This window comes from Tachysurus fulvidraco, chromosome 9 (genome assembly GCF_022655615.1).
Source record: "Tachysurus fulvidraco isolate hzauxx_2018 chromosome 9, HZAU_PFXX_2.0, whole genome shotgun sequence".
Classification (NCBI taxonomy): Eukaryota; Metazoa; Chordata; class Actinopteri; order Siluriformes; family Bagridae; genus Tachysurus; species Tachysurus fulvidraco.
In genome coordinates this window covers 5,969,073-5,993,834 of record NC_062526.1, presented here as the reverse complement: position 1 = coordinate 5,993,834, position 24,762 = coordinate 5,969,073, and the positions used below count along the sequence as shown (strand labels likewise).

The window sequence follows — 24,762 nt, the reverse complement described above, 5'->3', positions numbered from 1 at the left end:
AAATCTTTCCGCGTGTATTGACTCCAGAGCACAAGTTTATAGTGTTGACAAAGGGAGGGAGGGGGAGCTGGAGCAAAAAGATCAGTGAGTAAATCTCTCTAAATCTTTCACTAATTTTAAAACTTGGGGATTTACCTGTAACTTGAGTGCAAGTGAGTTTATTTTAATAACATTGCAGCTTTTGTTGTTGCTGCTGGTGTTTGTGTTTATTTATAGAATGCCTTGGCATGTGGATGTGTACATGTACATAGACGAGTTAGTGATCTCAACCTTGCTGTCATATCAATAAACACATCACAAGTTCACCAGGAGTGCTTTAGACCTTAGAGTTTGACTTTATATTGACTTTGACTTTAATTTGACCCTTGATACTCCAGTGCAGTGGTGAGGGTCTGTTTACACTGTGCCCTGATCATGGAGGACTGAAATCATCTTTCACTCACTTTGGATTTGAAAGTTACTTTGGTTTGGATGGAAATTGCATTTCTTCTATTACAGGTAGAAATCTAAATATATAACTGTAGCAGGTTTTCATACTGCATTGTTTCTGGGTTGATGTTTTGGGTTTTTTAAACAAACTGTAAATCCTGATGAGTATTAATCGAGGAAATGATTAATAATCAGAAACGATACACTTTTCCACGATAAACTAACAGCATGTGCAGAATTAAACAGGTTAACTAACACGACATGGATTTTTTTTTCTGTTTTACAACTTAACAAAAGTAACTCTAATAAGATTTTGCTTATGATGATGTTATTACTATCGTATGCACGTGTAATCAGCCTTCGTAAATCCTTCCACATGTTGTAGCATTCGATCCTGAGCTCAGGTTGCTGTCTCTGTTAACTTTCACATGTTCTACTTATGCCTGAGAAAGTTTCCTTCGGGTTCTCCGGTTTTCTGCCATCTCCTGAAAACATGCCAGTTGGTGAATAGAAAACTAATTTGTCCCTAATCGAGAGCACATGACACATTTTATATGGAGGAGTTAAACATTATGGGCCATTGTTTGAAAATTATAGGTTCTTTTGTGACTATTCATAGCACATATACTGTGTGGCTAAAGATTTGTGGACATTTGATCATAATACCCAAATGCGGTTCTTCTCTAAACTGGTTTTCTGTGGGTTCTCTGGTTTCTTTCAACCTCCCAGTAACTGTAGGTGAACTGGAAGCTTTTAAGTTGGGAAAATACTCGTAAATACTTTTAAGGGGTGAATATTTGTGCAAGCTCTTGTGTTTAAATTAAGAAGGACTGACATTTAAGACAAACATTTATTGTCCCAATGCACTGCAATTATTTTAAATTTCAATTGTATTGGCCACATACAAGACCATACGCAGTGTTACAAGAAAAAAGGCGCTTTTTTTCTGAATGCCTGTGACATATAGATAGAATTTTCAATAAAAATATACTTTATCGATACAGGTAGGATATGTAATTAGTGACAAAATCAGTGACAGAAGCAGTATGACTACATACTGTGTAGTGTGTACAAAGTGTAGTTTGTGCAGTATGTATGCCGTATCAGGCTGTTTGTGGTTGTTGTTCAGACAAGTGTGATCTATTGTCCTGGTTGAGGGCCTGAATAGCCTGCAGGGAAGAAGCTCCTCCTGATTCTCTCTATGTTTGTCTTCAGGGAGTGGAAGCTCTTTTGTGACTACAGCAGAGATCTGAGTCCATGTTTTGGATGGTTGAGGTACTTCACAATCGTTTTGGCCTTGGTCCAGTACCGCTTGCAGCAGATAGACAGAAGGGCAGAGAGATCAATGGGGATGGTTCCCTTAGATGATAGCACCACCCTCTGTGGAGCTTTGTTTTTTCTTCTTGGTTCTTAAACCAGGCTGTGATGCTTTCCATCAGGATGCTCTTGATGGTGCAGGTGTAAAAGGTTTCTTAGCACCTTGGAGGACAATTTAACTCCACATTGGCGGTTAATAAGGATGTGGTGGCCTATTGATTAAGGTGTTAGACTATCAATCGGAAGGTTGTGAGTTCAAATCCCAGGTCCACCAAGCTGTCATTGCTGGGCCCCTGAGCAAAACCCTTAACCCTCAATTGCTTAGTTGCATGAAATGAGATAAAATCGCTCTGAAAAACGGCATCTGCCAAATGCTGTAAATGTGAATGTAAATGTAAATATGAAGCTCATGTGAAAGTAGACACTCGGAGATTTAAGAATTTGTAGTTTGTCTTGCCTATTAAAGGTGATATTTTGAAAGGAAAGTAAAAAAAATATATATTTTTTTCTACACAGGTGATTACTTTTTATTGATTATATGATTACCCCAAGTGCTTGTTCAGATTCAGCTATTTGAAGGCATCATCTTCAACCAGTAAAATTCTTTGTAAGGCTTTCTAACAGAGGGAAAAACAATCGTCTTGCTCTTTTATTGATTTGACCACTCGTACACATGTTGAACACTTCTAAACATGCTGAATTAAATCTTTTTGTGTGTGTGTGCTAGTAATGGAAGGGATACAAGAGGAGGACAGTTGCAGTATTTATCCAGTAAGCATTTCTCATTTCTCCGCAGAACTTTGAAAAATAATCTGATACTCCCATTATTTTGTTTCAAAGCCGCTGTCTATTCTCTTATAGTATGTGTGTTTATATACTGTATAATATCTCAATAGAAAACTATTCAGAACTCATTTTTAATAGAGATCTAAGGAGAGTCTTTTCAACAGAGAGAACTTAGCACACATAAAATCTGCATTGTAGTGTGTTAATGTCCACAACATTCCTATGAAGATATATCACTAACCTGACATTATCTGTTAATATAGAGAATATGTACTGAATATAAGGCATTGTAATGTAGTGTGTTATGAAATAAGTTATAAGTAATAATAGCTACATAACAACATAAATTATGATGTGTATGATGTGTTTATAACGTCTTTAATAAAGAAAAAATTGTTGCGGTGTGCAAGAGGAATAAAAGTTTCCAGGACACTCATATGAAAAATATGTGAAAATATACTACATAACTTTGGTGTTATGAGTAATTCTGCATCACATCAAGCACCAAAACCAACACTGATTATTTTCATACTCAAGCATTTAATACAGTTTCAGTTCTGAACAATTCAAGGTTTTTTCAGTACATAATACACTGGTCTGGTGTATAGTTTTAGTTGTCTCTCTCTCTGTGTGTGTGTGTGTGTGTGTGTGTGTGTGTGTGTGTGTGTGTGTGTGTGTGTGTGTGTGTGTGTGTGTATGTATATGTGTGTATGTGAGTTTTCTGTAATGGCTCTGATAGTACTGAATGTTCTTTTCATTAGGCAGCTTTTCCCTCCAGAGAAGAGATTAGGGCTCGGCTGCAGAACTTTTTAGAGGACCAGATGCACACCAGTATGGTAAGACTTCACAGTCGTTGAAACAAATGTAACTTGCTTTAAATCATTACGCCGTCTGATGTCTTGCTGTACGTTTTTGATGTTCCAGTGGACCGGTGTGCTGATCGGAGTGGTAGCTGCTGTCTCACTCATTAGTGTTATCATATATTTGCTGTACAGAAGATACAAAACAAGTATGTATTTCAGTCTTTGATTCCACTTAAATGTTGATAACTCAGTAATAAGTCTATATATTAAGGTCACAAGATCTAATGCTAAAGTTTCTGTATCAATGAAGGACCTTAAATATTATAACACAAGTCTTCTCTTGATTCTGTGAGACATTTACAATGGTCTGTGTGTACCAGTGTTTTTTCTGCTGTGGATACTTGACACTTGACTGTTTTACAGAACAGCAAACTGAAACCCCCAAGTATCGCTTCAGGAAAAGGGATAAAGTGATGTTTTATGGCCGGAAAATAATGAGAAAGGTACACCTTCTTGTAGAGATTGGCTCGAATAAAGGCTTAATTTCCTGTTTATTTATTGTGGGTGATATGTCAAAAGTATTATGTCACTTATTAATACTTGCATGCATCACAGACACAACTTAATTTCTCACAGAATTTACAACTAAATGCAAGCAAATTACTGAAAATGCAGCATAAAAAAGATTTTTATTCAGTATTTACAGAAAAGTATTTTACAAGGAAAAGGAAGTCAAATGAAACCAAATCAGTATTAAAATAGATTTTAATGATCTATCAGTAGCTTATTCTAGTGAATAACAAAGATTTATAAAAGTGGCAACTGACAACCGTTGTATTTTATTTATTTTTTGCTTTAGGTGCAGACGTTATCTTCTCCAGCCAATTCAGGTCCAGTGTCTCAAAAACGAACCAGAAAGAGACCCAAAGTTCTTTCGATTGCACGCAAGTAAATAAAGCCTTCAACATGCAGTCTGGATTTTGTTAATCATTATCAGTAGATGTTTTTTATTTCTTTGTTTTATCCAATAAGGATATTGCATATGCGGCGGGAGCCGCCCACCGTTCAACCCAAAGAGCCGCCCCCGTCAGTTCTGGAGGCAGATTTAACCCAGTTTGATGTTCAGAACTCTCACCTGCCATCTGAGGTCCTGTACATGCTTAAGAACGTCAGGTGGGATCCAATAGTTTGGTTTTTCAGTTTAAGCTCTATTATATTAGGTTTTGGAGCAGCGCTGGAAATGAACTCCCAGATTTCAAGCTAAAAACATAACCGTGACTGTTTTAGGAAGTAAATTTCTTTCTATGCTTGACCATAAGAAATCTGTGTTATGGGTTATGTGCTGTTCTTAGGGTTCTGGGTCACTTTGAGAAGCCCCTGTTCCTGGAGTTGTGCCGACACATGGTGTTCATCGAGCTACAGCAGGGAGAGGGACTTTTTCGGCCTGGAGACACAGACGACAGCATCTTTGTTGTGCAGAATGGCCGACTTGACCTTTGTGTTAATCAGGTTGTAAGTACACGGCCTTCTGAAACAACGTCAATGCATGTAGGGGTAGACAAGAGTGGCAACATTTTAGAATATATATATGTGTGTGTGTGTGTGTGTGTGTGTGTGTGTCTCTCAGAGGGTTTGTTGAAAAAAACCCCAGATAAAAACTGATAAAAGTCAAAACGTATGTAATACCAGTCAAAACATTTATACATCTGGTGTTTTTTGATTTTAGTACTGTAGACAAAATAAAAAAATAGACCAATATAAAAATAAACCTTTCACAAAACTAAAGGTCTGTAATGCATTCAAAATGAGTTTCAGTTATTCATAACTGGGTCTCTTTAACTACCATAACTCTCGTATGAAACTTGAGGCAGGGTCTAAAAGTGCTTACAATGATGTTTTAATTAGTAGCCTATTGTCCAAAGATGTCTCTTGTTAAGAACAAATAAATGATTCCTTGTTTCCTCTCAGGACGGCACAGAGCTGGTGGTAAAGCATGTTTTGCCTGGAGACAGCGTTCACAGTCTGCTTAGTATCCTGGATGTCATTACTGTAAGATTCATCAGTTCTCCATCATGTATTTCTACTCGCTCCAAGTACAACAATGAGGTCTGAGGTCATGTGTTTGTCCTGTATAGGGATATCCAGCTCCCTATAAGACCGTATCAGCCCGTGCTGCAGCTCCGTCCATTGTTCTCCGTCTCCCTGCTGCAGCCTTTCAGTCAGTGTTTGAGAAATATCCAGAAACTCTGGTCCGGGTTGTTCAGGTATGGATTGTTCCACACAGCAAATTGAAGGCTAGTCTTTGCAATAAAGAATGAGAAAGTTAGCTTTGGGTTGGCACTCATTTTATTTGTTGGGGTACAATGGTCCCGGGTTTGATCTTGAGCTTGGGGTTTCACTTTTTTAACTGTTATTATGGGTTTCCTCCAAATGTTCCTACTCTCAATAACAGTCAGTAGGTGGATTAGCTACGTAATTGTGCCTAAGGTTGAACGTGTGGGTACATGATGCCCAGAGATGGATTGACACCCCATCCAGAGCATTCCCAGGATCAGCTATGGATGTACCATGAACCTGAGAAGGATAAAACAGATGATGTCCAGAAGATCTGAACATATTTTAAAAACATATCAACCAATTATTAAGCCTAGTAATATAGTATAAACTAAGAAAAAGGATGGACCAGCAACTATCCCCGGGTGAACTCCCATAGAGAGGATGTAGCTTATGTAAAAGGTTAATTAAATTAGCTAGTCGCCAAAGTACCTAATGAGCGATAGCATATTTCCAAGCACTGATAGGAAAAGATTTTATTTGGAAGACACTTTAATCACATTAAGTGCAGCTTTAATGGAAAATACTCAAAAGAATAAAGGAGCGTTTTATTCGGAAATCCATTATGTTAACTGTGTATCTCGTACAGATCATGATGGTGCGTCTGCAGAGAGTGACCTTCCTCGCCCTGCACAACTACCTGGGGCTGACCACCGAGCTGTTTAACACGGTCAGAACCGCAATATTACACATCAAGTTCATACAAATGGAAAATGAATGACTTTTAACATACGACACTGAAGCGTTAGTGCAGACTAGAGGTCTTCTCGGGTCTAAAGAAATGTACCCTACCCGAAGTGAGCCGAATCACTTTTTACCCGAACCCGACGTGCATAATTTTTTTAAAAACCCGTTTTTTTAACCCGACCCGAGACAAACCCAAATAAAATAGACCCGAGTCCGACCCGACCCATTGGCATTTTTATTTAACCCAACTGGACCCGAATGTTGCATAACTCTACACTAAAGTAACCGCTACAGAGTGGATTCAAAATTGATTGACAGGTCTGTTTCAACGAAAATTAGCTTACCGCCACACGTGAAACTTTTAGACCTGAACCCGATCGGGTCTCGGGTCGGACCTCGGGTTTTCGGATCTAAATGGACCCGTGAAGACCTCTAGTGCAGACACATCACATTTTTACTGAAACTGCTGTTGAAAATCATTTAGTTGAATTGTTGCTTCTCTGATTTTTTTCACCTATGTTTTATTGATGAAACGTGGCTCTTTAATATCTAACATCCAGATGTGTGTGTTGTGTGTCTCAGGAGAGTCAGGCCATTCCTCTGGAGAACGTGGCCAGGGTGCTGGGAGAGGGAAGCCCGGGCCGAAGCTATCGCAGACACTCGCACACTGGAGAGGACGATTCTGCTGAGAAACTTGCGCATGGAAGCACAGAGAAGCAAAGTGCTGCAGGTTAGTTTTGTAGAACAGTATGTCAGAAACTCATAACATGCCATCTAATATTACAGTCTTTGTTAGAGGATTGTTGTCAATTTAGTAGTTTAAAAAAAATGGTGGTTAATCCTGGGTGTATTCCTTCCCTCGCACCCAGTGTTCCTGATATTAACTCAGGATTTACCACAACAACGACCGGGATGAATAAACGAATGAAAGAATGAATAGAGATATTTGGTGAACTAGTGACACCTACTGTAGTTTGTCTAATGTAAATTTGTAGAAAAAAATGAACTGAAGGATGGCGAAATGATAATATCATGACACATAAAAACAATTTTACAATAAACTACATATTTAGATGTGCTAATATAAATAAAATATAAAATATACCTATGGAACTTCATTGTTACTGATGTACGGAGGAACAATTTCTGCACAAAACCTCTTTGTAGTTTTTAAACTGATGCTACTTCACATCAATCTGAACATATCTCCAAGTATGTTGGACAAGTAATGATGTGCAATTTTGATTTGGTCATTGCAGGTGATGGGAAGCCCAGTCCCATGCAGAGTGCGTCGATGGCCTTCAGGAAATCTCGTTCCATGTCCACTCCGTCAGAGAGCTCAATTTCAGGTAGTTTGATTAAAAGCTTTGGGGCACGGTGGCTTAGTGGTTAGCACGTTCGCCTCACACCTCCAGGGTTCCCGCCTCCGCCTTGTGTGTGTGGAGTTTGCATGTTCTCCCCGTGCCTCGGGGGTTTCCTCCGGGTACTCGGGTTTCCTCCCCCGGTCCAAAGACATGCATGGTAGGTTCATTGGCATTTCTGGAAAATTGTCCGTAGTGTGTGAGTGTGTGAGTGAATGAGAGTGTGTGTGTGCCCTGCGATGGGTTGGCACTCCGTCCAGGGTGTATCCTGTCTCGATGCCCGATGATGCCTGAGATAGACACAGGCTCCCCGTGACCCGAGAAGTTCGGATAAGCGGTAGAAAATGAATGAATGAATGATTAAAAGCTGTTCTGTGTATCACAGCAAAGCTATAGAATAAAGCACCCAGTCGACTTGGACTTGCGGTTAATAGGAACTATACAGGAAACTAGGCTATATGAATGATTCTTCTACATGAATTTATTTCAGCAGACACAGAAATTCCATCCTGGGTGAAATGACATGATCAATTTGTTGAAAAGCTCCATGCTGTAGGAAACAACATAATGCTAATCAGTTGAACTGGTAATCAGATCCCAGCTGCTCCTGAACCAAAATATACTGTATTTTATGCCAAAAGAGAAGCGACACTTTAGAGATAATAGCAGATAAATAAATAAAACCTGATCAAACACAAGATCAGCCAACAGAACTGAATGATAATCATGATTAATTCCCCCCTCATGGTAACACAAGACAGATTGTGGATGCTGCCGTTAATCTAAACGAGAACATGTTTTTCAGTGCAAACGTTAAATTTCTAAAGTGGCTTTTTCTTTCATGCACCAGGAGACGGCGATCTCAGCGCAGCCTTCGATAAAGTGACGGCTCAAAAAAACGAACTTCCTCCAAACCCTGTAGCGTACAAGGTACTTTTTATTACAACCTGATAACTTTCCCCAATTCATAAACGTGTTTTTACTTTAATGTTATTTTTCTGTGTACCCAAGTCAATCCTGAAGAAGAGCGTGACCATGCAGCCTTCTCCCTCTGCCGTGTACCACTATTCTGACACCGGGGGGCACTCTGGCAACGTCCACCACAACAAAGTCAACGCTATCTTCCAGGCTGCCAAGAAAGACCTGCTCAAGATCATCCAGCTCCAGGCAAAGCTTTGTTCTGCATGGAATAATTAAACAAATACAATCCTGTAAGTGTGGAGTCAGGCCTCAGGCTTGAGAATAATATTGATTTTATATGCCTTTGTCCTCCAGGATCCAAGTCTTCTGGAAGGCAGGGTTACTTTGAGACAAGTAAAGGCTGGAAGTGTGATATCAAACCAAGGAGACCAGGTTTGTAATTCTTTCAAACACTGTTCTGTCAAACACCTCTGTTTTTTAAATACATCTGTTTTAAATCACATCTATTCCTTTTGTTGTGTCTGTTCTTTTAAAAACGCCATTGTTTTTTACTGAACACTTCACATGTTGAGGATCTCAAACATGATCAGAGTTTCTTCTGAATTCTATGCAGATTTATTGTAAGATTTTTACCTGTAAATATGGCCTATAAATTGTTCTCTCATTATATACGATGTTGACGTTTTTTTTAGTGGAAAATTTGGTAGCTTGTACTGTATTCCTTCGGGTCTCCTGCTTATAAATATCCGGGACATTATAAGTTTTAGAGTTAGACATTTGGCCTGCAACATTTCACAGCATGGATTACTTTTTCTTTCATCTTTCAGGATGTGAGCATGCAGTTTGTGATCTCTGGCATGCTGCATGTGTACCAGCGGATGATTGACAGAGACGAGGACTCGTGTCTGTTTGTGACTCACCCGGGTGAGCTGGTGGGTCACCTGGCCGTGCTCACGGGAGAGCCGCTCATCTTCAGCGTACGTGCTAACCGGGATTGTAGCTTCCTATCCATCTCCAAAACACACTTTTATGAGTAAGTTATTAAACACACATAAATACACACACACACACACACACACACACACACTAGTTCAGCTTTTACATATACTGTATCACTGCACATGCACTCTACGATAAATGCCTTTTCTTTGGCAAGGCTAGATGAGATTTTTACAGTTCTGTCTCTTCCCATCACTCAGTCTCACTTTGACACAATGTCCCTCTCCGGTGTTTGTTTATGAAATCATTTCGGAGGTATTTAAAGATTTCTCCATGGCAACCACATGCATTTAAATCGCATTAATTAGAACTCAACCTGTCATGTTTACAGCTCATGCAACTGTCTGAGTAGCATCAAGTCCAGAGTTAGGTTTGTTGTCCTAATAGTTATGTATAAAGTTACAGTATTAAATGAGTACTAAATAAATACTTGAATTGTGGTGGTTTTCTACTAATGCTGCGTTCCTGGAGTCTGCTAGTGATTCACATATAGACCATGTATTGTTCTTCCTGGGAGATAATAATGTGCAAGTCCTCATGTGAGTAATAGTCCTGCAGATATTCCTCTCAACTGTTCTGACAAGGTCACGAGTGATTAATATCTGAAAAGTGGCAACCATTGATTTTTCCTGGAGGTCTTATGACTGTATCTGACAAACACTTTCTGATGGATGGCAGTGTAGGTGAAGATTTTACTGAGAGTTTGGACCGAGTAAAACCCGCATTGAGCCGTCGGAGCGAAAGCAGACATTCATTATGTTTTCGGGTCAGACAGCACGGATTCTTTATATTTATTTTGCGGAGACAGAATCGCTGTGTGAGATTCTCGGAATTGCGTTTCACAGTGAAACTTTTTCTGCTTGTTGTACGTTTGCGCATCACATCCCGAGACATATCATGCAGAGACAGCAGCTAGTCTCAAATAAGAGCTTTGTACACGCAATGTGAGCAGACAGCACCATAGCCCATAGCCAGAACACTCACTGACGACTTGGAGTAAGGACTAATAGGATAAGGACTAGTGCTAGATACTGTAGTACTACTACACCCAAGGAATTCAGAATCTATCCATCCCTCATTCCATCCATCCACTTTCTGTAGAATTTATACTACACAAGTCACAGTGTGTCTGGTGCCACACACACACACACACACACACACACGGCAATATAATAGCTAACAGTTTTTAGGCAAACAAAACATGACCTGAGCTACACACTGGAGTTTACTGGAATTTGTGTAATGGATCAGCTAATAAAAGTGCCCACAGTATGGAGTGGATGTGTGTTTTTTTTTTCAGTGTGGATGACTGTTTGATTTTACACACACATGCAGGATAATGCGTGAGGAGCCACAGGTGGTGTTGAACGTGGCTCACACAGTGGTGCGCAGACTCTCGCCCTTCCTCAGACAGATTGATTTTGCACTCGACTGGATGGCTGTGGAGGCCGGAAGGGCTGTCTATAGGTACTCTGTCTCCCTCTCTCTCTTTCTCTCTCTATTTCCCTTTCTCTCTCTCTCTCTCTCTCTCTCTCTCTCTCTCTCTATATATATATATATATATATATATATATATATATATATATCTTTCTCTCTCTCTTTATCTCTCTGTCCAAGTGAAATGATGAATGATAGAAAAAAAACATTTTGTCTTATTTTGCTTTTAACCTTACTATCTATTAACTATTGGGTCTGTTGGGTCTGTATGTGTCTCTTTATCTCTCAGGCAGGGTGAAAAGTCAGACAGCACCTATATCGTGCTGAGCGGTCGTCTGCGCTCAGTCATCATGAGGGAGGACAAGAAGAAAGAGCTGACCGGAGAGTACGGGAGAGGCGACCTCATCGGCGTGGTGAGAGTCTTCTCGCTGTTTACAGTTCGAGGCTAATATGCTGCAGCTGCTCCTTTATTACCGTCTGAAACCTCACATCCTTTCTTAGGTGGAAGCTCTGACTCACATGAACCGTGCCACCACAGTCCACGCAGTCAGAGACTCAGAGCTGGCTAAGCTGCCTGAAGGAGCGCTGACCTCCATCAAAAGAAAATACCCTCAGGTTCCAGCTATCAGCAGTTAGAACACAGTAACCTTAAACATAGAAGGGAAATTCATTCTTAGCTTTACTCTAACCTTTTTTTTTAACAGGTTGTGACTAGACTGATTCATCTCCTCGGTCAGAAAATTCTGGGAAACATGCAGCAAGTCAGTGGTCCGTTATCAGGTGTGTAAAGAGCTGCCATAAGTCACCATATGTCTTCTATACCAAAGTATCAGTATATTTTCTCAATATATCTTTTGTCAGTAGCAGCAATCGTAATCATAAAATTCATTGTGTTTATAACATAATACAGACTTTTGTAGCATTTATACTACTGTTACTATTAATATGACGTAATTAATATGAATTAATATTTATTATATTGCAACTACGACTCCTCCTCCTCCTCTTACTTTTGTTCCTTCTCCTACTACTATTACTTCTCCTGCTTGTCCTCTTCTTTCTCCTCATCTATATTTTTCTCCTTTTCCTGCATACAGTAGTACTGTTATTGCTACTCCTCCTCATCCTTTTCTTGTCCTCTCCCTCCTCCTTTCTACAACTACTGCTTCTTCTACTCCTAATGCTAGATGACGATTCCTGTTTTATTACTGATAATAATAATAATCATCATTATCATCATCATATAGCAGATAAACATTAATAAATATTTATAACTATTTTTATATATTATTTTATTAATTTTTCTGGGTCTGCACTAGCACATGGTCTGGGTCTGCACTCTTCTGGCAGTAAGTGGGATGCGGGTAATCCTGTCTCCAACCTATCCACCGTATCCATCCTTCCTGTGTCTGATGACGTGCCCATGACATCCTTTGCTCTGGAGTTGCAGCATGCTCTCAGCGCTATTGGTAACTTCACCTCACAGCCTCGTACAAGTCCATGTCCTTTGGCTTAGTTGCTATATTAATATGGCCCACAGATCGGTGACAAAAGGAAAACAAATAAATATCAGATTGGAAATAAATACTCAATTGTATTGGGGAGAATGAAAAGATTAATATATAACTTAGAAGTTTATTTTAATAAGCCAAAAGATATCAGAAATACATCTGTTTATAGGTAACAAATGCTCATGTCCTCAACCATATCCTAGGTCCTACTTTACTCCTGACCAGTGACATCATCAAACAGCGTCTGGGTGCCGCAGCACTCGACAGGTCAGCCTGGATATCCATCTAATGTACATGTAGAAGTTCTCTCTCTCTCTCTCTTCCAGTTAATATATGTCTGTGATACTGTCCTGTCTCATGTCCAGCGTTCATGAGTATCGGTTGTCCAATTGGCTGGGACAGCAAGAGGATATTCACAGGATTGTTGTGTACCAGTCAGACAGCACGCTGACGCCGTGGACGCAGCGCTGTATCCGGCAGGCTGACTGTATTCTCATTGTGGGTCTGGGAGAGCAGGAGCCCACAGTCGGAGAGGTACACACACTCCGAACTTTATACATTATCCACACGGCACTACGGTCAAACTGAAGTGTGCTCCTTGGAACGACACAAAGTGCTTGAAACATTTCAATTATGATGTCTAAATTTTAAGACTGATTTAATTTTTTTTAACTCATAGGCTGGAAAAAGTAAAATTTTAGTGAAAATTTATAGAATCATGTACATATTGGTCTCTTTTTTCAAGCTGGATACATTATGCAAATTCAGTTATATCATAGAAAAATATTTGGAAGCATGAATGTGCCGGAGTTTATGTTACGTTTTTGTATAAGGGAAACAAGACAAATAACACTAGCTATTCAAGTAGAACAAACATAGGGGGTTTTCACACCTGGTCACTTCATGCGTTTTCTGTGACCCGATAGCTATCCGATGGTAAAAAGACCAGGTGTAAATGCCCTCTGAAACGTTTTCGAGACGCATATAAATCCGATCACTCAAACCCCTTCAGGAGGTGGTCTGGGACGCATTTCAGATGAAACTGGACAGGTGTAAATGCATGTGGTTGTTAAAGCCACATACGTCAGCGCTATACTCCTCCCAAACGGAAGTACGTCACTCGCAGGTGACTCGCGAGTCGTGCATCGCGCCAGAAACAAATATGTTTTCCCACCAGTGCTGTCTCCGATCTTTCACCCAGGTGTCTCGTTGGGTCTTAAAATGCTCTGCTGCGCTGAAATTTCAACTTGCAGTGTGATAAATCGTCCAGTATTCGCCATTGCAGCTACCGGCAGCTACTGCAGAAACACACTAAATCTGCTTTTCTGTTTTGGTGTGTTTCTGCAGTAGCTGCCGGTAGCTGCAATGGCGAATACTGGACGATTTATCACACTGCAAGTTGAAATTTTCAGGTGATTTGACTTACAACAAACATTTATACACAATTCTCCTAAAAGACTGATAAATGAGACTCGTGTATATTATGAGTTTGTGTGTATTGTGTGTGTGTTTGTGTGTGTGTACTGTGTGCCAACTAAGCATTCATTCTCAGGTCACGATATGGATCATATTTGTAATTAGCACTGGAAATAAACCAGGTCATTTCTCTAAGTGTTAAATGATGTCCTGCTTACTAGCATTACAGCCTTACACCTGGCTGTTTAACTCGGCGTCTAGAAAAAGAAAACGACAGGCAGTGATTAGCGCTAGACCCAGGCTTGCTTTCCTTTCACATGTTAAAAGTTATATGATTATAGAAGTCGATGTCTTGACATCTGTAATTTGTGGCAAAGAGCTTCTAAAGCCATACGGAGCTTTGAACATGATGTAAACTGTACAGTGACAGAGTAAAGTGTTTCAAGATCTAACATTGTTTAACATTGATTTTGCCTTTTCTTCAAGACTAAGGTGTGTCCAGTCATGTAGGTGTAAAGTCCTAGTACAGACTTGAGTAGAAATGTCCTACTGCAGTGTCCTGTGTTAAAAGAACTTTCTTAGAATAACTTTGCATAATATGACAAGAAGGAAAATGACCAAAGCAATACAATCAACAGTGTATTTGTAACGAAGAGTCGTAAGGCGGATGATCCATTTGCAGCTTTTAATAAAGACACACTCGTAGTCGTACAGGCAAGGTCAGGGCATGTAAACACAATGTCAGAGAGCAGGCAGGAATCGGAAACATAAGACAGGCAGAAGGTCAGGGCAGGCAGCAAACAATCACAAAACGAAAACACAGAAGCAGAAGCAGAAACCGAAACCAGAACAGAGAAAACACGGGAATTGCTCAGAATGATTGCCGGAACAGATCAAGACTTCGCACTGGTGTCAAGTTCACGTTCAGTCTTTATAGGAAGCGGCTGATGAGGAAGAGGTGGTGGAGCAATCAGAGTCAGTGGTGGATTCTGGGAGGTGTAGTCCGGGAGAGCTAGTATTCTGGAGACGCTTCTCGGTGTTGGTGTTCGGTGGGCGTGGGTGGTGCGCTGACCGTGAAAGTATTAACAATAACATTAATTAACCTGGGACTTCATTATGATTATTATGTTGATTATTAAGAGATGAGTAAAGATAAAGCCTGTGTGTGAGTGCTCTTATCGAGATAATAATCAACGATACAGGCGCTCCCGGTTCAACACATCCTCAGACATTTTTATATTTATTAAAGAACAATACATTTATATTTGTGTGTTTATGGTTAATTTGTGTTATCACTTATGTTATAGCAGCTATTAAAAGTCATACTCTCTGTCTTTGATCTTAATAAGACAAGAAAAAAAGATTTTCCAGAGAAACTTCTCTATCCCAAAGACACGCCTGTGTCAAGAATGTATGAATATATAAAGCTCTGACACTTCCAAAAATGTATTATGTAAATTTTAATCGTTATACTTTGTTAAATAGCAACAATACACAAGTATCCTTTTAATGAAGCGTCTCCTGTTATTCCATAAATGTGAGCAGTACACTGTTATTTCTTTAGAATTTCTTATAAACTACTGTTATAGAAAATGAATCAACACCTTCTGACCAATCAGAGTCAGGAATTCGATAGCACTGATATAATGAACGTGTTTTTGTTTGCTGCAGCTGGAGCAGATGTTGGAGGGCAGCGCGGTTCGGGCTCAGAAACAGTTGGTACTCCTGCATCGTGAGGACGGACCTCCACCTAGAGGAACAGCCGAATGGCTCAACATGCGCAGCTGGATCTCCAGACACCTGCACCTGTCATGTCCTCGCAGGGTTTTCAGCCGCAGAAGTCTGCCCAAACTGGTGCAAAGCAAACACACTCATTTTTAAAACAGCACTTTTATGCTTATCTCGGTATTAATGTAAATGATAATCTCAAATTTCTAAAATCTAATTTTTGTCTCCTCTACTAATAAAATTTTTCCTTGTTTCAGAGAGAGATGTATCAGCGTGTCTTTGAAAAGCCCCCAGACCGCCACTCTGATTTTTCTCGCCTGGCTCGAGTGCTGACAGGCAATGCCATAGCCCTGGTGCTTGGGGGAGGAGGTGCTAGGTACTGTTCTCTCTCTCTCTCTCTCTCTCTCTCACACACACACACACACACACACACACACACACACACACACACACACACACACACACACACACACACACACACACTCTCACACACACACACACACTTTATTTCATCATTTTTGCCCACTCACTCACTCACTCAGCACCTTCTGCCAGCACCATCATCAATTACACACATATCCATATTCATTGCACGGTGATTGATTTTATCTAATGACTATTCAGTATTTTCCAGTAGTCTAACCATTGGATTAATTTCACCTCTGTGATACTCTCCATCCAGTAAATAATACAATTGCGGTCCACAGGTGCCAAAAGTTTAGCCATAATATTTACCATTTAGAAGTGTTTGAGGGTTTTCAGACGCAACAACGTCTAACGTTTACAAAGAAAAAAAAACCATACCGTTTGAACATTATGAATTAGTCAGAGAGGTCAGAGCAAACCGGCCTAAACTGGTTTGAAAGGACATATATACCCCACTAGATTTAATAACCACAATCTAATCTTTACAATCATAGTGAGCAGAAAAGCATCTCAGAAAGCAAAAGGCACCAAGCTTTGAATCAGATGTGTTATAATAACATCTATATAATCACATCAGGTTCCACAACTGACAGCCAATCGTCTTCAAGGATGGATGTATTGTGTGTTCTAAAATACCTTTCTGCTCAGCACTGTTATAAAGGCTCGTTATAATTCCATGAACGAGCAGAATTCACATGTTTTCCTAAGCGAGTGAGTGAAAGAGGTATATAGTAGTAGAGGTAAGGGGAAAAATCTAAAATATCATTCATTATTCTCCGTCTTTTTAGCTAAAGCAGTGGTCAGAACTGGCAAGTGGAAAGGACGTGGGACGTCTCGAAACGATTACATTCTCTTTGTGCAAATTTTATCTAGGTGAACTTTGACCTGTGATACATCTTTTGAGTCCGTTTAAAACATGTGGGTGGGACTGTGGTCTCTTCGGTCAATAAAAAAAAACGGAGGGAGTGCGAATGATTACATGCTGTTTGTTTTACTGTTGCTTGGCACACAGCAGACAATAAATGAGTCAAATTGTCCACTGAAATTCTGCTTTAGTTTTTGCTTACTAGGAGCTTCTTGGATCTCCTGTATAGCTTTTCTAAATAATTGGAGGTGCATGTGTGTTTGTTTTTGCTTTGCTTTTACCTATCAGTCTCAGGAATATATCAAAAATGTTTAAAAAGATGATATGAAGCAATTCACTTTAATCGATCAAGGATAGAGACCGGAACAATGCACATTGGTGCAAAGCAGCTTTATGGAAATACATACATTCAGGATACGAATGATAGATTTCGTGTTTAATAAATTTATCCTAAATGAGTGAGCCCGAGGTGACACTGGCAAGGAAAAACTACTTCAAGAGACGTTCTTAGGAAGAAAGCAATAATTATATTATATTCTATTATATCTATGATGTGATAGAGCAAGCAGCTTTATTGATGTATTAGCTGACTGACCTTTTTCACCCGGCAGAGGCTGTTCTCAGGTGGGCATCATCCGGGCTCTGTGTGAAGCAGGGATCCCTATTGATCTGGTGGGTGGTACTTCTGTCGGCTCCCTGATGGCGGCGCTGTTTGCCGAGGAGAGAAGCTACAGCCGAATGAGAGTCAGAGCACGCGAATGGGCCATAGTGAGAACAACAATCAATCCATTTCAGCAATTCTTTTTTTTTTTTTTTTTTTTAAATTAATTAATTAATTAATTAATTAATTTGTTTATTTTTTAACACGCCATTTCTCATCTGCTGTCTAGGACTTTGGATCGATGTTTAAGAAGATCCTGGACTTGACATATCCAGTGACCTCTATGTTCACTGGCGCAGCCTTTAACTCCAGCATCAGTGCGTTGTTTAAGGACAAACAGATCGAGGTGGGAAACAGGGTGAACCTTTTAGCTCTAGATTAAGTTTTGTCTTTGATTATTAAGTATAGAATAAAATAAATTCCAGAATTTATAAATTCCAAAAATTATTTTTGCCATCACAGTGCATGGATCCTTTAACCCACATTACTTACTGCATTATTTAACATTAACAAACCATACCTAGCAAAAATAGAAAGTATAAATCATGTTTAAAAGGTAACAAGGTAGCATAGAAATTGAGTTTTCTTTTAATGTGAATTCAACACATTAGATTGTAAGGACTCTAGTAGTCCTTAAAAAAAAAAATTACTAATATATTAATTATTAATTTTGTTGACATGTTATGTTGTATGGTTTGTTACTGTATGCTGAATGCGGTAATTAATGTTTTTTATAGAAATCTTATCGATTCTGATTGAACAGAAGTGTTTGTTAATGTTCTCTAACTGGAGCTTAGACAGCGGTTCTGTATGAGAAGGAAATTAACGGTTTATATTGATCAAGACGTAACTACTAACGAAAGGATTTGTATCGTGGATGCTTCACATAAACAATTATTATGATATAGTGAAGTTTTCTGTGAAAATGTGCCTTTTTTTGATGGAATTAATGCTGTAGTGCTTCAAAATGTTGATGTAATTTCCGCTGAAACAGGAAGTCAAAGCTGTATTTGAGAGTAAAGATGCAGAACCTTCTGTCACTGTGTGTTTAGACAACACACGGGGCTTTTAAAGTGTCGACAGATGGAACGGCGTTAAATGGTTGACAGGAAGTTGAAGGCTTGTCAAATATTCCCTTGTAATCGCAGTCTTTTTTTTCTTTAAACCAGTCTCCCACCTGTGGAGAACTTGAGGTTTGTAAAGAGCTTGCTAAGGGAATTGCACATACAGCACAGTAGAAGAATGTTAATTATATCACAAAGGCCTGTAATTACATTTGTTCTTGCATGTTCTAGCTTGCTGAGCTTGAACGTTAGTGTTGTTCAGTATGCTCGCTTCTGTTCCCTGTCTCTTGTCTCTGAGGCATCGTGATCGGATTTTTCTTATGCGAAATCTCATCGACACTGTGATTAGTCATGCAGATATGCAACCTTTTTTATTTATATGCCCCAATATAATTTCGAGCTTGTGTGTGTGTGTTTTCTTCCAGGACCTTTGGATTCCATACTTTAACATCACTACAGACATCACCGCCTCTGCCATGAGAGTGCACACTGACGGTCAGTCAGTCAGTCGTATTATTCTGTACTTGTGTTCCTGTCTTTCTTTGGGTTGCTCATGTCCTGTACTGTACGTTCATTTGGTCCTCTTTACACTCAGGTTCTCTGTGGAGGTACGTGCGTGCCAGCATGTCTCTCTCGGGCTACTTGCCTCCACTTTGTGACCCAAAAGATGCACATTTACTCATGGATGGTGGTTATATCAACAACCTGCCCGGTAGGATTAGTTTTCATGACGTATTGTTTCAAATAGGTTTTTTTTTTAGCCTTTATGGTGTCTTAACTCAGTTGTGTTTATGTGTTCCTAGCTGATGTAGCTCGCTCTATGGGTGCCAAAGTAGTGATAGCGATTGACGTAGGCAGCCAGGATGAGACCAACCTAACCAACTACGGAGACTCTCTATCCGGGTGGTGGCTGCTATGGAAACGCTTTAACCCTCTAGCAGAGAGAGTGAAGGTTAGGACTCTGGAAGCAGCTCATGGAATAAATAATGCATCAGTGACAAGCAGTAGTAAAAATATATCTTCGCAAAATGCTTAAAATAATATAGCAAAATTGGGCATATAGCATCTGCTTTAAATTCCCCTATAACAAGCAAAATCTGCTTTTTGTCTATTGGCTCTGAATCACCAGAGTAACAAACAGTAACATGGAAAATGTGTTTCCTTAAGGCGTGCGATTTGTAACAGTGATGAATGACCCTGCAGGTGCTGAACATGGCGGAGATCCAGACGCGACTGGCCTACGTGTGCTGCGTGCGTCAGCTGGAATTGGTGAAAGACAGCGACTACTGCGAGTACATCCGGCCTGCTATTGACCGCTATGGTACTCTAGAGTTCAGCAAATTCGACGAGATCGCCGTGAGCAAAATTTCCTTACTTGTTTGACCATTCAATTTACCGGCATGAGATGTGCTAAATAATATCACATTACTCTCTGTGATTTTGGCTGGATTCCTGTATATAGGATTAAAGGTTTATCTTTTAACTGCCATCTATTCTGACATATTAATAAAGTCTTTCCTGTAATGTCTGAGGTTGTTAAATATGTAGGAGCAGTAATGATGGCTACAGTGACCTTTATGAATATCGGCACAGCGCAATTAACATTAGAAAGAAAGCACTACACATGGGTCTCATCTGCATATGATCTGTCTTTTCTTTTTTTTTTTTTTTTTCTTTTTTTTTTTTTTTGCAGGATGTCGGCTATCAGCACGGGAAGACGGTGTTTGATCTGTGGTGTCGCAGCAGAGTGGTGGAGAAAATGCTGAAAGATCGACATCAGGAGGAGTTCCACAAGAGCAAGAGCACCAATGTGTGTTATTCCACTTATAGCACAGCAATCTGCCTGTGATTACAGTTTTATTTATTAATGAATGAAATGTCACACATTTGAATGATTTATTGTTAGGTTTAATGTCAGGAGCATCGGAAATGAGTTCTCATTAATTTCTCACTAATTTCTGTCACCTGCCTGTCCCTGTTTCTCTCTCACTCTCTCACTCACTCACTCACTCACTCACTCACTCACTCTAGCTCGCTCACTCACTCACTCTCTTACTCACTCACTCTCTTATTCACTCTAGCTCACTCACTCACTCACTCACTCACTCACTCACTCTAGCTCACTCACTCACTCACTCTCTCTCTCTGTTACTCACTCAGTCTTTCGCACTCACTCTCTTATTCACTCTAGCTCACTCACTCACTCACTCACTCACTCACTCTAGCTCACTCACTCACTCACTCACTCACTCACTCACTCACTCTCTCTCTCTGTTACTCACTCAGTCTTTCGCACTCACTCTCTTATTCACTCTAGCTCACTCACTCACTCTAGCTCACTCACTCACTCTAGCTCACTCAATCACTCACTCACTCACTCACTCTCTCTCTCTGTTACTCACTCAGTACTACTCATTCACTCTCTCTAGCTCACTCACTCACTTACTCACTCACTCACTCTAGCTCACTCACTCTCTTATTCACTCTAGCTCACTCACTCTAGCTCACTCACTCACTCACACACTCACTCACTCACTCTCTTATTCACTCTAGCTCACTCACTCACTCTAGCCCACTCACTCACTCACTCACTCACTCACTCACTCACTCACTCACTCATGTCCTTAACCTCTCTCTCTCTCTCTCTCTCTCTCTCTCTCTCTTTCTCTCATGCTTGCTCACTTGATTGCTGTAGTCGAATAGGAATGAAACACTTCAGCACGTTTTGTGAGAATCAGCTTTTGTGTGGTAGCAGTAATTCAGGCCACATCACACCGTATAGTTGTTCATTATTTTCTAGAGCACCATGTCCAGTCGTTTTTTCCCCTTAATCATTGCTAATGTTTGTAATCAGTAAGAATTTGTTGACTTTTGTCATTTAAATAACTCTTAAGCAACAGAAAACAATTTTCCTCCATGAAAATTCGGTCCTATTCTTGACTTTTGGACCCTATTTATCTAGCTAGCTCATAACATGTCTTGAGTCTTAGAATAGCTGTAGCGTTTTGCACATTAAGCAGCTTTTCCAGAATCCTTAATAACTCTTTAATGAGTTACTCTGGGAGTTGTTATACACTTTGTTGAAGATAATCAGCAAATAAGTAATGAGGCTGTATTCTTGTATTGCAGGTGGTGACCTGTCCTAATGCCTCGTTCACTGACCTGGCTGAGATCGTGTCTCGGATAGAGCCGGTGAAGCAGGCCATAGTGGAAGGTGAGAAGTATATTTAGAGCATATGTTACATTAATAGACTGTTCATTTGCACACATTGTACTCAACCCTAACCTCTGAATCGCACAGAGGAATCGGAGTATCACACAGACTACGATGAGGACATAGTGCTGTCCGACTTGGACCTGTCCAACGCCTGCAGCGAGCACGAGCACACAGAGGAAGAGGACGAGAATACAGATGAGACGGCTGACACTGGCGATACGGTAAGTCAAGTCAGATAAATTCTGGTTTGTAAAGAGCTCTGTTTGTTTTTAATGATCTGATATTTGACACAGGATGAAGATATACTGACAGTGAGAAGACAAAGGCGGCACCGGAACGCCAATCACACGAGCCATGACTTGCGTTGAGGAAGGAGTGCGGATGCTAGAGGTGTAACCATCAGATGATTTGGATCGATGCATCAATTTAAAAGGCAACGGTTGAGATCAGATTGTATTAAATGGCAGATTTGGTTGTATTTTCACATAACAAATTGCTGCCTGGGGCGGGTGGGGGTGGGGGGGCATGGGGGGGGCTTGGTGGATTACTGGTTAGCCCCTCCAGTGATGGGGGTTCGATTCCTGCCTCTACTTCATGTGTAGTCAACTTTCCTCCTCAAGTCCAAACACATGCTGTAGGCTGATTGGCATCTCTAAATTGTCAGTAGTCTATGATTGTGTTTTGCAATGGCGTCCCACCCTGTCCAGGATGTCTCCTGCCTTGTGCACCAGGTCGACTGGGGAAGACTTCAGGTTCCTCACAACCCTGTGTAAGCTATAAGCGATACAGAAAACGGATGGATGGCTACAAATATTGCCTTAAGAATCAAAATCGTATCATAACAGATTTAGTTGTATCATTATTACACTGTTGCCTAATGAATTGATTCCTACCGTGTTGTAGCAGATTTAGTGGTCTGGTCAAAAATGCCCTAACAATTGTGATGATATTGTAGAAGATTCAGGGGTAGTAACAAATATCGTATCTTTGACTTATGAATTGAATTCATCATCATATCGTGTGGACATCTGAGGTTTACACTTTTACAGGCTACATACTGTAGTAACTAAGCTAGCTATATAGTTATATAGTATAACTCGAAGGAGGTCAGATTTGTAGCATACAAAGCAAAACGGGAAGGTAGTGTCATTAGTTTGAGTGTTAATGCAGCTTGAGTAACATGAACAGGATCAAATTGGAGTAGGAGTTTACTGTTAAATCAAGGACCCACCGATCTGTCTGCAGTTTTGCACAATTCACCATTTTACTCACATCATGAAGGATGCAGTAAAGAGTTGGCAGACAAGAGTTCACAAAAATTACCCAGTGTTTGGTCCTTCAGGATTGGAACTGTGTGTCTTCTACAGATTAAAGGGATACGTCACCAATTTTTAATCCTAATCTCTGTCCACCTCAAATTCGACACAATTCTCTGTGCTTGAAAAATAACATCATAAAAAAATTGCTGAACTTTTTCTAAGACTCTTGGAAGTCCATTATTACTGAATTATGGTCAAAAAAGATCATTTCCTAATACTGGAAATCTTGTTGAAATTCTTATCCATAGTAGTTGCACAAAACTGTACAAATCCAATGGATACAGATAAGGCTGATAACCATGAGTGTCATTCATGAGTGACACCTCAATAAGCTGCTGTTCAAAAAATACATATCGCACAAGCCTTTATGCTCTGGTTTCTCATTTTGAATAGCATTTCTCATGCAAGCCAATCAATGCAATTTTATATATAAGTATTTTAGCTGCTCATTGTGTGTGTACCATTTATTTGTTGATGTCTATGATTTGTTAATCAATGAAAACAAGCTATATTGTAAGTGTTATGTAATGAAGTGTGTGACTTGACATTCATAAAGTAAACAGTGTTTCAGTGTTAATGGCACAAGAGGGGGATACAATATGCTAATACAGGGCTTTACATTTCTGCATCATAAATGTAGTCAGTTATAAAAGAACACTAACATAATAAAAGAAAAAGCGACTGAGTCTTTCTGTATCTTGTTTCAGGTTGTCGATATGCTTCTGTCATTTTTTTTTTTTAACCAATTACAGATTGAATGCATCAATACAATTTTTAAAGGTATGTCGACTAGACAGATACTGATAAATGAGTAAAGTACTTACAAAAAAAATCAAGCACTTAATTGGTATTTTATTTAATAATAACTTTATTTATTGCTATCTATATTCTTGATTTCCTCCAGATCCATCCATCCATCCACACACACACACACACACACGCACAGCACAGCACAGCACAGCTGCAGTTATGTAAATGTTCTCTCAGCACAGTTGCAATCATGTTCGAAGTAAAGAAGGCCAACTCTTGGAGCTAGAACACAATTCGTGAACAGCAGCTCCTCCGAGCAGCTCCTCCGATGCCAATTATAAGAAATGTGAACAGGTTTGTGTGTTTAATATTTAACACTATGAACAGAGGCGATCAAACTCACATAAATAGAATTACAGTCATCAGTTTAATTGAATGGAATTAGTTCAATGGACAGAGACAATTGAATCTAAATAGATTTCTGTACGACAGACTGAGGTGATTTGACTCAAATTGATTTCAGTATCGTGAACAGAGGCAGTTTGGCTCAGGATTCAGTACCATGGACAGATACAATTGAACCCATATAGATTTCAGTACAATGGACAGTGGAAGTTTAACTCAAATAGATTGTAGTACCATGGACAAAGGCAGTTTAATGTAGGCATTGTCTAGACAGTTTAACTCCGTACAATGGACAGAGACAGACAGCTGATGTGCTGATGCTTGCA

The 24,762-nt window shown here is 39.8% G+C and overlaps 1 protein-coding gene across 1 annotated transcript; it reads left to right on the top strand.

The window, feature by feature from the left end:
- Positions 1-44: 44 nt before the first annotated feature.
- On the top strand, positions 45-23,977 carry pnpla7b (patatin-like phospholipase domain containing 7b). The gene is made up of 37 exons (XM_027162964.2): positions 45-84; positions 378-498; positions 2,474-2,517; positions 3,294-3,368; positions 3,457-3,541; positions 3,759-3,838; positions 4,195-4,283; positions 4,368-4,508; positions 4,688-4,847; positions 5,304-5,384; positions 5,471-5,599; positions 6,259-6,339; positions 6,939-7,086; positions 7,616-7,705; positions 8,568-8,647; positions 8,729-8,884; positions 8,993-9,070; positions 9,466-9,671; positions 10,973-11,104; positions 11,364-11,487; positions 11,576-11,689; positions 11,779-11,854; positions 12,394-12,543; positions 12,789-12,852; positions 12,951-13,119; positions 15,673-15,855; positions 15,987-16,105; positions 17,632-17,788; positions 17,911-18,027; positions 19,171-19,240; positions 19,341-19,457; positions 19,549-19,697; positions 19,949-20,101; positions 20,439-20,555; positions 21,875-21,959; positions 22,047-22,183; positions 22,256-23,977. Exons 3-37 carry the CDS (start codon positions 2,476-2,478, stop codon positions 22,328-22,330), a joined length of 4,029 nt encoding a protein of 1,342 aa, XP_027018765.1. The 5' UTR covers positions 45-84; positions 378-498; positions 2,474-2,475; the 3' UTR covers positions 22,331-23,977.
- The last annotated feature ends 785 nt before the right edge of the window (positions 23,978-24,762 follow it).

What these genes read in the sequence shown, in the direction of transcription:
- pnpla7b (XM_027162964.2), top strand. Translation starts at nt 2,476, where the DNA reads ATGGAAGGGATACAAGAGGAGGACAGTTGCAGTATTTATCCA. An exon ending in GTCAGAGAGCTCAATTTCAG is followed by an intron (nt 7,706 to 8,567) that starts GTAGTTTGATTA and finishes TTCATGCACCAG; the next exon opens with GAGACGGCGATCTCAGCGCA. An exon ending in GAAGCAGGCCATAGTGGAAG is followed by an intron (nt 21,960 to 22,046) that starts GTGAGAAGTATA and finishes TGAATCGCACAG; the next exon opens with AGGAATCGGAGTATCACACA.